General features: G+C 38.9%; 1 protein-coding gene across 2 annotated transcripts in view; it reads right to left on the bottom strand.

Moving 5' to 3' along the window:
* Znf292 (zinc finger protein 292) overlaps positions 1-13507 on the bottom strand; it is a 74359-nt gene that overhangs the window by 24967 nt on the left and 35885 nt on the right. Inside the window, exons 2-4 of one of the 2 annotated variants that reach the window (XM_085677254.2) lie at positions 12245-12399; positions 11972-12050; positions 11734-11869 (exon numbers count right to left, since the gene is read on the bottom strand). In XM_085677254.2, the coding sequence (XP_085533380.2) occupies positions 11734-11869; positions 11972-12050; positions 12245-12399 (370 nt within the window). Of the gene's footprint in view, positions 1-11733; positions 11870-11971; positions 12051-12244; positions 12400-13507 lie in introns of those variants that run through there. The other variant, XM_087897195.1, reaches the window with a different exon arrangement.

The following is a 13507-nucleotide window of genomic DNA, read 5'->3' as shown; positions in this document are numbered from 1 at the left end:
TACTTACATACAATAAATTTCTATTCTGTTCAAATCTGTACTCTTTTGGTTCTCCACAACATCAAGTCATTTTGTATCTCTGAAGGAGAATTTATCTTTTAATACTGTTTTTTTTTTAAATATTTTCTGTTTGCTTGTTTTTTTCAAGACAGGGTTTCTCTGTATTGAAGCTCACTTTTAGAGCAGGCTGAACTCAAATGCACAGGTGTCTACCTGTCTTTGCCTCCTTAGTGCTGGAATTAAAGGCATGAGCCACCAGGCCAGGCAACTATGAATTTAAACGGTTCCCTAAGTTTTCTGTACCTGAATAAAAATCATGTTTGAACATTCATTTCTTAATGGCTTGCTTGAAGCTTTTAAAAAACTTCTAGGAACAAACAACTGAAATGTTCTGTAGATGAAACACTATTTTATTTAATTATGAATTCATGGAAGATGTGTGCAATGGGAATCTAGTAGACTCCTTGTATCTACTATAAATACTAGAATCTAACAGTTGTTTTTGTATCTAGGGAAGCAGTCGAATGCACTAAGTGTATGAAGAAATCATAATAGAGAACCGTTTTCTATGATTTACAAAGTGGTTTTTCTGAAGGGATTTTCCATGCGTTGTGAGACTATCCAGGCACACGTGGAGGTCTTGAATTACTAAGTACTGCACACAGTACACAACAAAGACTAAAGGTTGAGGGTATGAAGATTTTTTCAGAGAACATACAGAATATATCAAAGAGGCTTTGGTCATGAGGAACTTATACCCCAAACACAAGCTTTGTGTGTGATCAATAACTATGTTTCAGAACAGAGGCTCAGGGTTCAGTTCACAGAAACTGTTCCTCTTGCTGCCAGAGGGCCTAAAACTATATTCTTGAATGAATCTCCTCTGAACACTTGCGGAACACAGCACGGGACAGAGGTATCTAGGAGCGTGTGCGGCGGGCCTTCGTTTCCATCACCCTATGCTCCCTTCTAGAAGCACTAGTTCTACTTTGTCTCTGCTCTACACGCTGCACAGCACCACAACTGTGACTTTTCAGTATCAAAGTCCTAAGTAATTAGGCAAATACTAAATTCCAAATTTAAACCTTTACTTCAGCCCAGACCTCTATACTAGCCACTGAACACGAATAAATAGATGTAAAAGTATCTAGTGCCTCAGTACCTGACATGAATGTAAAACGTTTCTTTTTTTTAGTTCTATGTGATCCAGCTGGGACATTTATAACAATATCTTTTCAATTAAGTTCACTACCAAAACAAACTCTAATTAAATAAAGTTATTCTGACTATTTATGAGTAACTGACGTTAAGAAACACAGCTTTGTGCCACCCTCCCCACTTTTTCCAAAAGGAAATTCCAGAAATTCAAAGTCTGGGAATTATTACAAATTCTCCCATGGAAACTCATGATCAATAGAATCGGGAAGATAATGTTAAAGGAAAAATTTCAAAGTGGCAAGTATCTAATAAAACTGATAATATTTCCTAAAAGGCCAAATTTAAATAATCTCTAAAATGATTTTGAAACAAGAATATTTCTGACAACCTGTGCAGAATACTGTGTTAGATCAGTGCCTTAAAAAAAATAACAATTAGGGCAAGAGAGTTGGCTGAGCAGTAGGAGCACTTGCTGCTGTCCAGGAAGGTCTGTATTCTACCCCCAGGGTCACACAGCAGTTCACAATCATCTAACTCCAGTCCCAGGAAGTCGGATGCCCTCTTCTAGTCTCCCCGGGCGATAGGGACACACGTGGAGCACATGCAAACATGCAAGCACAACATACACACAAAATAGCATAATAAATAAAACCATTTTTAAACAAATATTAGTCTTAACATTTTTAAGTCATAGCTACTTATGATTTAATGATGGGAAATCAATAGCATTTATTGATTTCTAAGAAGCATAGAACACTAGAGCAGAAGTGACTTTACATGGGAATGCAGCTCTGCCATTTGGCAAAATGGGTAAACCAAGGCCCACAGAAAGGGAATAACTTCTTGAAATAATAAAATCATTTAATGATAAACCAAGATAAGAATGTGTTTTCTGACTTCTAATTTTATAATTTTCTGTAGGATCAGAGAAAAGAAACTTCTACCTGACCACTGTACCTACTTATAATTTCATAAATTACACCTTTCAACTATGCAGAGTTGTAAAGCAGAGTGAGCTTTAAAAAGAAAGTTATAGATCCCAACTAGCGCTTCAGATGAAGGCAGCCCTGGCACTGCTCAGCTAAGGTCACTTCTCCACACTCCTAACCCTATCCTGTTCCTCTTCCACTGCCCCCTTCCCTCACTACTCTGCCTCATCCACTACCTCTCACCTCTGGGGCGGCTCTCCTTCCCTCTAGGATGCGGTGCTACCAAAGGGGCCGTGTGCTTCAGCTTGCACCGAGGAGACTTTTATGGTCTTTATCTCTGAAAACCTAGATACAGCAAGAGTTTTTCTCCTTCTTTCATGCTGTTCATACTCACACATCATAAAAAATAAAACATTTTAATTGTAGTCATGTTTAATCTGTCTACTTTCTCTGCATCTGCATACTTCATGAGAAAAGGTTTTAACTGGTTTCAAGTCTATCAACACAGCCAAGTAACAAAATGGCGATCTAAGTGTATGATATTCAACCAACTTAATTAAAGACTTCTTTCCATAAAAATGTCACTTTTATAACATTAAAAAATTACCCAGGTATGGTGGCATACACCTTTAATCCAAACATTTGGGAGGCAGAGGAAGATAAAGTAAGTCCAGACAGGACTACAAAGGCTTTGTCTCAAAAGGGGGGAAGGGAGAAGAGGAGGAGGAAGCGATGGAGAAGGAAAAGGAGTGGAAGAAACGGAAATGGAAAAAATATTAAAGATTTTTTGCAAGTGATAAATAAACCACAGCACAAATACTGTGTTCTGTGTAAAATAGTTTGTCCCACTGATCTTGTTTCCTCACCAAAAAATTATGGAGCCAACTTCTAAGTGCATGCTCTCACACCTAGGTCTAACAACTGTTTTGCAGTGTCTTTGCCACCCTGCTGCAGAAGGATATCCAAGAGCACACTAAAGAGCTCCCGCTGAGCATGAGAGCTAATGCCCAGACGAACCCTAGTATTCAAAGGCTGAAGCAGGAAGACTGTCATGTGCTACAGGACTGCCCAGGTTACACATAAGTTCTAGTCCTGTCTGGGGTACACAGTATATAGTGAGACTCAAAAACAAAACAACAACAACAAAAAAGCAAAAGAAGTGAGAAAACTCACAAACAAAGGGGGGAAAAAATCTATACAGTATGGATCATCCCCATGCTTTTATCTGCTTAGCAGTGCTCAACTCAGAAACTGAAGAGTCAACCCCAGAAAAGGTTTCCCCTGACTAAAATCCCAAGAGATCCAATTCATCCAACCCACTGACCGACCACAAACAAGGTTTCCTCACCTTCAACAGCATTCTCACCACTTCAATACATTCTTATTTACGAATCTAGGATATGGGGGTGGTTTTTGTTGTTTGTCAAGCTTTTTAATTCACTCGGAGAACTTTAGACATGTATCTGATAGTCTGATCATATTCACGCCTTCCCAGATTGTGCTCCCCACTTCATCTAGAACCCTTTCCAACACAATGTCTTTCTATTGTCACGTCATTAAAAAATCAGTATGTGCTAGTGTTTGTGGGTGTGCATGATAGGTATGTATGTGTGTGTATATATGTGTGTACGTGATGGATGTGTTTGTGTATGTCTGTATGATTTTGCATGTACACATGTAGAGATCAGAGGACAGTTTTGTAGAGTGAGTTATTTTCCACCTTTATGTGGGAGTGCAGGGTATCAAATTCAGAGCTTGCCAGACTTGTATAGCAGATGCCTGCTCTGCTGAGCCACCTTGCCAGTTTTAGCCTTTTACCCTCTTTGTTAGGTACGTTTGTTTCTTCAGTCGTATAGCTCTGAAGCATTGCCCATATTATATGAATGACCCCACACCATGCACATTCATCTGGGGGTTGCGGTGCTGCTTTATAATATAACTATAATAAACAGGTTGAGCAAGACAGAAGAAGAATTCAGTAAGGAGCACTCCTCCACGGCGGCTGCATCAGCTCCCACCTCTGGTTCCTGGTGTGACTTCCCAGGATGATGGGCTACAAGCTCTGGGATAAAATAAACTTTTTCTTCTCAAGGTGGTTTTGTTCACAGTGTTTTATCACAGCAAAAGAAACCTCACTAAGGCAAAGTTATTACTCGTGGGCTAAGAGGTGGAGGTAGTATTGTGAGCAAGCTTTAAGCTTTAAATTTTCCCTTTGAAGGAGGAAGAAAGGGAATTTCTGGGTTGAGACTCAATAAAAGCATGGCAGGCCAACAAGAAAGCAACTAAATTATTCCAACAAAGAAGCGGGGGAAGTGCTAAAGAACTCAGTGTGACTAGTTTCATTTGATATTTAAAATGATACACACAAAAGAAAAACAAGTATAAAGATGTACTAACATGTAAAAAGGTAGTAAAATAAAACCCCAAACTAAATGGAACTCATCAAAATGTTAAAGCATTAAATCTGAATGAGGCAGTTTTCAGGGGAGGGCCTATAGATTAAAATTAGGTGTTAGTTATGATAAAAGGAGAATTCATCTCTTATGAACTGTGTTAAGCTTTGATTTAAAAGAAAACAACAGAATAATTTGAAATCGATAAATATCGTAATGTTTAAAATGAAGCCAAAGGTACATCTGCGAAGCGGCAGAGAAGAGATGATTTCCTAGATTCGAGTCCAGGAAGGGCTTGTGTACTCAGAAACATACATGACTACTGAGAACCAGAACAGAATTCATTCAACACAAATGGGTTATACTTTTCAAATAAAGTATCTCAAAACAGATCAAAAACCCATATTTAAAATGTGAAACTGTGAAATCTAGAGAAAAAGGCAGAAGAAAAATCTTTCTTTTTTTGAACATTGTATGATGTTCAATTTGGTGATGAAGTTTTTATATGAAAACAACAAAATCACGATTCCTAAAAGGGAATATTGAGACTCTGGTCCTATTAAAGAGTAGACCTGCTGTATCAGTGACTGTCAGGAGGAGGGCTAAGACATAGCACACACACAAAACCATTCACCCACAAAACATATTGTCTGATGAAGGATTTGTTACACCACAACTGTTAAAATTCAAAAGAAAACAATATAGTTCAAAAAATAGACAATGATGTGAGCAGGTTCTGCATCAGAGATATACAGATGGCAAATGTGCATCTGAAAAGATACTGGATATCACCTATCACTGCAGAAATGCAAACTGAAATAACGTGGCATCTCCACGATGCCTATCAGATGGCTACAACACCAAAAGTAGTCAATTGCTGGTGAAGTTCTAGAATAACAACAATTATCACTCAGTGCTGACAAAAATAAAAAAAAAATTCCATAAGCACTTCAGAGACAGTTTCAGTCTCTAAGAAAGTGCAACATAGTTTTACAAGATACAGTAATCAACTCAAGATTTTCCCAGCTCATGGGGAAACTTGTAACTACACAGAAACCTACATATAAACATTTACAGTAGCTTTGTTCAAACCACTAAAAATGATGAAGGTCAGTGAGTAAATACATCACAGTACATCTGTTCAATGATATATAAGCCAATTAAGTCACACAAGACAGAGAAATGTTAAAAGTATATTATTATGTCAAAGAAATCAAATGGAAGGCTGTAATTATATGGCACAAAAAAGGCAAAAACTACAGACAGCAAGTGGATCAGTAGTTGTCAGGTTTAGGGAGTAAAGACGAATGCATGATGTATAGATACCGTTTAGGGCAGTAAAACTACATAAATGGAGAAAACATAAATACACGCAGAATTCTGAATGGTGATATTCAGCTTCTGCCCTCTCAAAGAGGTGGAGGATAGCTTCCTACCTCTTAGATGTGGGGCGTACACAGAAACATCCTTCAAGGACCACAACATGGAAAGGATGCTCAGAGTGTGGAAACTGACACACTGTTCAGCTAGGCAGGCCGTCAAGGTTCACACCAACAATGGCTAAATCATGCTGACATGATGTGGTGACAATGGCATTGCCCTCTGTGGTCCTTTCCCCCGCAGCCTGAACTCCAATGTGATCATAAGAAAAGTAAGGAACATTGCACAAAATACCTGAATCAATACTCATCAAAACTGTCAAGGTCATCTAAAAAGGTCAGATCTGAAAAACTATCACACCCGAGAAGAGTCTAAAAAGATGACTAATGCGGTGTGGTGTCGTGGTTGGTTCTTAGGACAGACAAAAGCTGTTAAGGAAAAACTACAGAACTCTAAATGAAGCGCTGGACTTCTTAATAATACAATGTTCACAGTGATTTACTAATTTCAGGCAATGGACCATACTAACATAAACATTAGTGCTTCATCAATGGTTCTGTAAAGGTGTAAAGACAGTAAATGAGGCTGGGCGCTAAGGCTCACGGGTGTAATCCCAGCACCCAGGAAGCAAAGGATTGCAGCAAACTCAAGGCCAGCCAATCTCAGAGAAATAAGAGAATACAGAAAATAACTAATAAAGTCAAACTTATTTCAATACTAAATATTCTTTCTTGCTTAAGAGAACTCTGAATAATAGTTATGGTCTTTCATCAAACACTTAAAGAGAAAAGTAGAGAACTGTGGACAAGATATAAGAAATAGATTCATTTGATGAATAAAGCAACAATTAAGTAATATGGATCAAATGACTGAAGGCAAATAAGAAGACAGGAGTACACAAGAGCCTGTTTCTGAATTGACCTTCCTACTATATCCATAGTAGTGGTGGACCATATACAAAGCCTTGTGCATACTAAGCAGGTACTTACCAACCAGCCCTTGGATTGTTTGAGACAGGATCCCATAGCATGGCTCAGACTGATCTTCAATTCATTATGTAGCCCATGCTGTTCTCAAATTTAAGATCTTTCGGCCTTTAAATTGCTAGAATTACAGACATATACTATTGTGGTTGGCTTTAAGTGGTCTTTTATTGTATAATTAGGGACCTTAATTGCAATGCTGTATGTTAGTAGATCTACTATTGGTAGAAACTGAGAAAAGAAAACACCTTGAATAACAAATACACTACCCAAGGAATCCTGTTAAGTTAGGGAAAAGAATGAACGTAGTAGTCAAGTCAGCTTTAAAACAGTCACTGATGTGGGTCTGAAAACATTGATCAGCAGTTACTTGCTGCTCTTCCAGAGGACCTGCATCTGCACCCCAGCTCCACATAAAGAGCTCTAGCTTCAGCTCCAAGGGGTCCAACAGGCCTCTTCTGGCCTTCACAGGTAGACACACACATATACAAAAACAAAAATTAATATTTAAAACATCATTTATGACTAAAAACAAAGTATAGGAAGGGAGAGTGGGGACATACCCCCAAGATGAATGGAGCTCAAGAAACAACTCTGCGGTTTAGAGAGCTTGCTGCTCTTGGAGAGTACCTGAGTTCGGTTTCCAGCACCCACAGTGGGTGACGCACAGCTGACTGTTACTCTAGTTCCAGGGGATTTGAAACTCCTGACCTCCGAGGGCACCTACCCATGTGTACATACAAACATATACATATAACTTACAATAAATTTTAAAAAGAGAACTAATCTTGTGTGACTACAGTGATTTCAATGACTAATGAAATAACTAATAAGAAGTGGCTAATCAAAAACAGAATTGTCATTATATTAACTTAAGTACAAATTATTATAATGAACGGAGTGACATATTTGGGATGCAGACTAAATGTTGACAGCACGGTTCAAAAGAATAAAACACATATATCTAAAGAAAAGGAATCACGACAGCAGATGTTCATGCGACACCAGGAAGGCTTCTTTTTTTTGTTTTGTTTTCCAAGACAGGGTTTCTCTGTAGCTCTGGAGCCTGTTCTAGAACTAGCTCTTGTAGACCAGGCTGAACTCAAACTCACAGAGATCCGTCTGCCTCTGCCTCCTGAGTGCTGGGATTAAAGGCGTGCGCCACCATCGCCCAGCCTGACACCGTGAAGATTGTAGACAATATTAAAAAACCCAACTAAGCCTGACTATGAGAGTGATCTTTAAACATCTCAATTATGGGGCTAGGGGGATGTACAGTACTTGCTGTTCAAACATGAAGGACCCGAGTTTGATTCTTGGCACCTACATAAAAAGTTGGGCATGGTAGGATGTACTTGTAATCCCAGGGCTGGAGAGAAGGAGATGGGAGGATTCATGCAACTCATTGGCCATCAGTCTAGCTGAATGATGACTTACAAGCCCCAGTAAGTCTCAAAACTAAATTAGATTCTCCTGCTTCTCAACTATTCTGTCCAACACTATTCTCTTGCTTCTATTGGTATTGGTCCACATGTCCACTGATACCTATACAAAGTAGTGACTTGTGAAAAGATGTACATGTACATGTGTACACACACACCTTTCAACTGAGGACTGCAGATGAGCTTAAATGGTAGAGTGCCTAGCATGCACAGGGTCTGGCTTGATTCCCAGCACTACATGATCAAGGTGTGGTGGTACTGACAATAACCTCAGCATTTAGGAGGTGTGAAGTGGGACCAGAGGCTGGAGGTCATCTTCCACTATGTAGTTCAAGGCTAGTTTTAGAAACAGTGCCCTATATAAAAGACAAAAATTTCTCAAATGTAATTCAATACAATAGGTTAAGAGTGGACTGAATTATAAATACCATTCTTTACAAGTGTTTGGAGTGGTTTCATTTCTCAATGATGTTTCAGAGGAACATTCAAATAGAAACATAAATTAGTGAGCATTAAGTAGCTTTCCTATTCAGTTACAACCAAATAAAGGTACAAGTAGTATGATAACAAACTCCACATCTCCTCTGACATTCAAAACTATTTACCTGAAGCTGAGTGCTAGCTCATCATACCTTCACTGGGAAGCTAAGGCAGAAGGATCATCACAAGATTGAGGCTAGCCTGGGTTACACACCAAAACTACCTACTTGCCTTATACTGATTTACTAGTTACCTCATTCTAAAATGTTCAAACCCCAAAGGGAAACCACATTTGCAGTTTCTGAGCCCTGTCTGTGGTTACGCTTTGAAATCAAAGAGCAGTTTATGGTTATAATAGTTAAGCTTGAATTCAATAGATTCAGTAGTGAACTAAACTCAGGGTTAAGTGATTACCACTGTTCAAATATTCCTTCTGTAAACTACCAAGGACAGCCTTCTGCGGCCATTCTCGCTGTGCTCATTCTCTTGTATGCACTCAGGAAAGGCTCCCTCAGCCTAAGTGAGAAGACCAGACAGAGACTAAAAGTTGTCCATCCCTGTTTCGACATTTTAAGTAAATTGGTACATAGATGCCAAATTGTCATTCCTTCAACTTTCTCAAAGGAGAAAAGAAGTATCTGCCTGTGATTTATGTGGTCATTCATGACAGCGGCTTTCAAAGTAATACATGGCTAAGTAAAGACTGAGGACTGCGGCTGCAGTCTCTCAAACCAACAACGGTTTGCTGCCTGTGCTCTACTAACTGTGGTCACCTGCAATCCATCTGACTACAGAAATTCCTGCTGGCTGTACAGTCTAAACCATTCCCGTGGCTATATGAGGTTAGGATTAAGAAATAAAGCAGCAAAGAGACTGACAGGCAGAGTCAGTTGCTAACAGCTACAGTGTCAAAACTACTCAAACAACTAAAGAAACAGCACTTGAGCTTTAAAATTGGAGAAAACTTCTGATAAGGTTCAGACTCCTTTTTTCTCTGGTTTAACAAAATATGTGAGTTTGACAAAACGCTACTGAGAAACTGAAACTAGAAAGAGAAGCTAAGCCTTTATTTAGACTGGCTTTAATTTTACTTTTATTAGGCTACTTGTAATAGGACTTAATACTACAGGAAGTTCAGGACTGAACTTTAGTTCTTAGTTCTGTCTCACATCAGCAGGCATGTAATACAGAAAGATGACCAATCTTTTCAAGCCTCTGTTTACTCATCTGTAAAATGGACAAGGGACAATAAATTCTATCTTTAGCAGAGGACCATTTTAAAAGTTAGGACACATAGAAAAACATGAATGCTGTTATGAACTATATTCAAAATAACCTGATATTATTAACATGTATATCAATGTTTCATAAGCTAAGATTAAAAGTAAAATGTGATATTAAAAATAAAGCATGTTAGCATTAATCTAGTAGACAGAAATCTAGTATGTCAAAAGCAAATAAGATTTGCTACTTTAAAATGATTGTTGTTATTGTTTTAAATAATGTTCAGCCAGGAAGGGTGACTTTTGACTATAACCCCAGCATTGGGAAGCCTGAAGTTTCAGGCCACTCTCAACTACACAGTGAGATCCTCACACCATCAACCACAAGTAAAATAAATAAAATCTTGTGGTGGTTTGAAAGAAAACGTCTCCCACAGGGAGTAGTACTATCAGGAGGTGTGCATGCTCAAACTATGCCCAGTGTGGCACAGAGTCACTTCCTGTTAGTTCCTTCTCCAGCATCATGTCTGCCTGCATACCGCTATGTTTCCCACCGTGATGATAATGGACTAACTGAAACTGTAAGGCAGCTCCAATTAATGTTTTCCTTTATAAGAGTTGCCTTGGTCACAGGGTCTGTTTGTAGCAAAAGAAACTCTAAGACAGATCTACGTTTGATTTCTTTAAGGTCTTAATACTACAGAGACCTGGCGTTCTTAGAAGAAGGGGTAATACCAGAACAATCAGAAAAGCACGGTGGAGATGGCAGAAGGGAAGAAAGGAGGGAAGCACTTGTCTGAAGAATATTTAGAGATGAACAAATGAAGAGGAGTATTAACACTGGCTTATGTCCCCATCTCACGGCCTTTACAATCTACTGTCCCAGAGCAAAACTAACTAGACTTTGTCAGCAACCTAGAAAAGCAGCAATAATGAAAGGGGTAGGTAGTGATACCTATATGCCCTTTTCTACTGGACATGTTACTTTCTTATTAGTTCACTTAAATATCTATTCACGATCTTAGGGTTTAGGGTGAAATCTACACTAACTTTCCTAAGTAATCTTTTTTGTTATTTTACTTTGGGAGACAGTCCCGGCTAGCCTGAAGCTCTCTATAGGCCAGGGTGGCCTCACACAGGTCTGCACCTCTTCTGACCAGAGTGAAAGTAATTTAAGGAAAAATGCCCAGGAGACAGCTGTGCTGCTGTCCTTCCTGGTTCACCGTAAATGTTGTCTAATGCCCGTGACTTAGTTGTCTACGTCAGGCAATAGCTCATGGTTTGACTGGGATCTTTACTGCCTGAGCTCATAAAACAATAACACAATAAGATGTACAGAAATCTGAAAAAATTAATCTTAGAAACAGAAGACTTCAGAGTTTCAGCGGTGACAGGTTACTCTGATTTGGAGGAAAAACAGGTACTACCTGATTTCTGCTTCATTGTCAAGTTAGTTTATCATTTATATTGATGAGTTATCATCACATTACTACCTGCCAGGGTACTACAAAGAGAACGCTTCTGATAAAATATGTCGAGGGAAAAAAATTACAATTTTGGTTTTTCTAACTTCCTATAAATACATCTTCCTCAAAATAAAGTTGAAGGTCCGCCATGTAAAATTTAATTAAATCCTTTGATACATCTTGAGATGAGTTATAGTCAAATATTTAAATATTTGTTTTTTTCCTGGGCTAAAGATTCATTTGCCCCCCCCCCCAAATCTCTCTCTCTCTCAGATTTACCTTTATCCTTATCCAATGGCTCCTGGGAAAGAATAGTGGACAGAACCGCATTTTTCCACACACCAGACTCCTGAGCTAGAGTTGCTAAAAAATGTAGCTCGCAGCTGCCGCTCTCCATCAGCGTCTCGTGAGCTACCTACAAATGTTAAATAAACACACCATTTAGATGCCTTAAAGTTTAACCAAATAAGCAAAACTCATTCAACTGCATCCATATTACATAGGTAAGTAATCTCACCTGCACCAATGTCTGAAATTGTTCCCACTGTTTATCTGATAACTCAACAGGTAGACATAGTAAAAGTTCAACACAGCTTCTAAAAAGGAAAAGGATACAAATGATTATTGAAAATAAAAGTAAAACAAAACCAATAATTCTTTTGTCAATAGTCTTCATCAACTATTTTAAATAAAATCTACTTTAAATGAAAAAACCATCAAGCCTGAGAAAATAAAATCTAAGAAAAAAATTAATTATGGTCTTCGATTAATGTTTCAAAGTTCTACTCACAATGCCAAGCGTTCCAGAACCAAGGCTACACTTTCACATTCTGAGGTAAGGTATGGTCGAGCTTTCACATAACTTTGGATGGCCACTGTGTATACCTCCAGTAAAGGTAAGGGGTCTTCGGAAGTTTTCCACTTCTCTGCATATTCAAGGAGTGTCTGTTTTGGAAGGAAAAATAAAACATATTCAAATGTAAATAAAATTGCACATTGACTAATCAACTTTTTCCCTTTTCCAACTATTTTAAACAAACATATTCCCAACAATTTTGAAGAACAAAAAAAAAGCAGTTTGTGCTGGGCAGAAGTCACGCAGCCTTTAATCCCAGCACTCGGGAGGCAGAGGCAGGCGGATCTCTGAGATCTCGAGGTCAGCCTGGTCTACAAAGAAAGTTCTAGGACAGTCAGAGCTATTACACAAAGAAACCCTGTTTCAAAAACCAAAGTAAATAAACTTTAAAAGAAAAAAAAACAGTTTGTGTTAAATATTAAAGCTGTTTCCAAGAGCAAGAAGATGAAGAGTGGCTTCCTCAGCAGCCGCAGCAGCCTTCAGCAGAGCCGCCTGAGCACTGAGCAGCACAGAACCAAGTTCACCAGGCCATAGCAACCCCCAGGCCTAGCTCCTGGCCAGAAACTCCTACACTGGCTTTTCTTGGCAAGTCCCCTCGAGAACCATGCCCTACAAAGCCACCTCCGAGAGCAGCTCCTGACACTCAGGTCCTGAAGCAGTCAAGTCTGAAACAAGCTAGAACATCACATCAAAAACAACCAATGAAGGAAATCAACTTGCCAAACTCCCATCACAAAACCAACAAAAAAAGACCAATAGCATTATCCACCCCCGGACACACATACTAGCCCTGTAGTGTTCTCCAATGAGAGCTACTGAGATGAACTGCAGGACAGAATGGAAGTGAGCAATCACAAACCATACCTTTATCATACTTCAAGGTATTTAAACACACACAGCTCAAGGAGCTTAAAAAGAGTTATCAATAAGTTGTGTGATGCCCAAAAAACACAGACATATAAACTGAATGGAACAAAGAAAACAGGATTCAAAAAGTGAATCAGTAAAATGACTAAGGCTAGTGGGAGCTGAAAATAAGATGGACTTGCCCTGGTTTGTTTGTCAGTTTGACACAAGCTAGAGTATGTGACAAGAGGAAACCGAAACTAAGAAACTGTTCCTGTGGGGCATCTTCTTGATTAATGATTGATATGGGAGGGCCTAGTCAATCACACATGGTGCGCACCTGGCACGTGG

This window comes from Myodes glareolus, chromosome 16 (assembly GCF_982192425.1).
Source record: "Myodes glareolus chromosome 16, mMyoGla1.1, whole genome shotgun sequence".
NCBI lineage: Eukaryota > Metazoa > Chordata > Mammalia > Rodentia > Cricetidae > Myodes > Myodes glareolus.
Note: the sequence above shows the minus strand (reverse complement) of the source record. Positions and strands in the feature narration are given on the sequence as shown.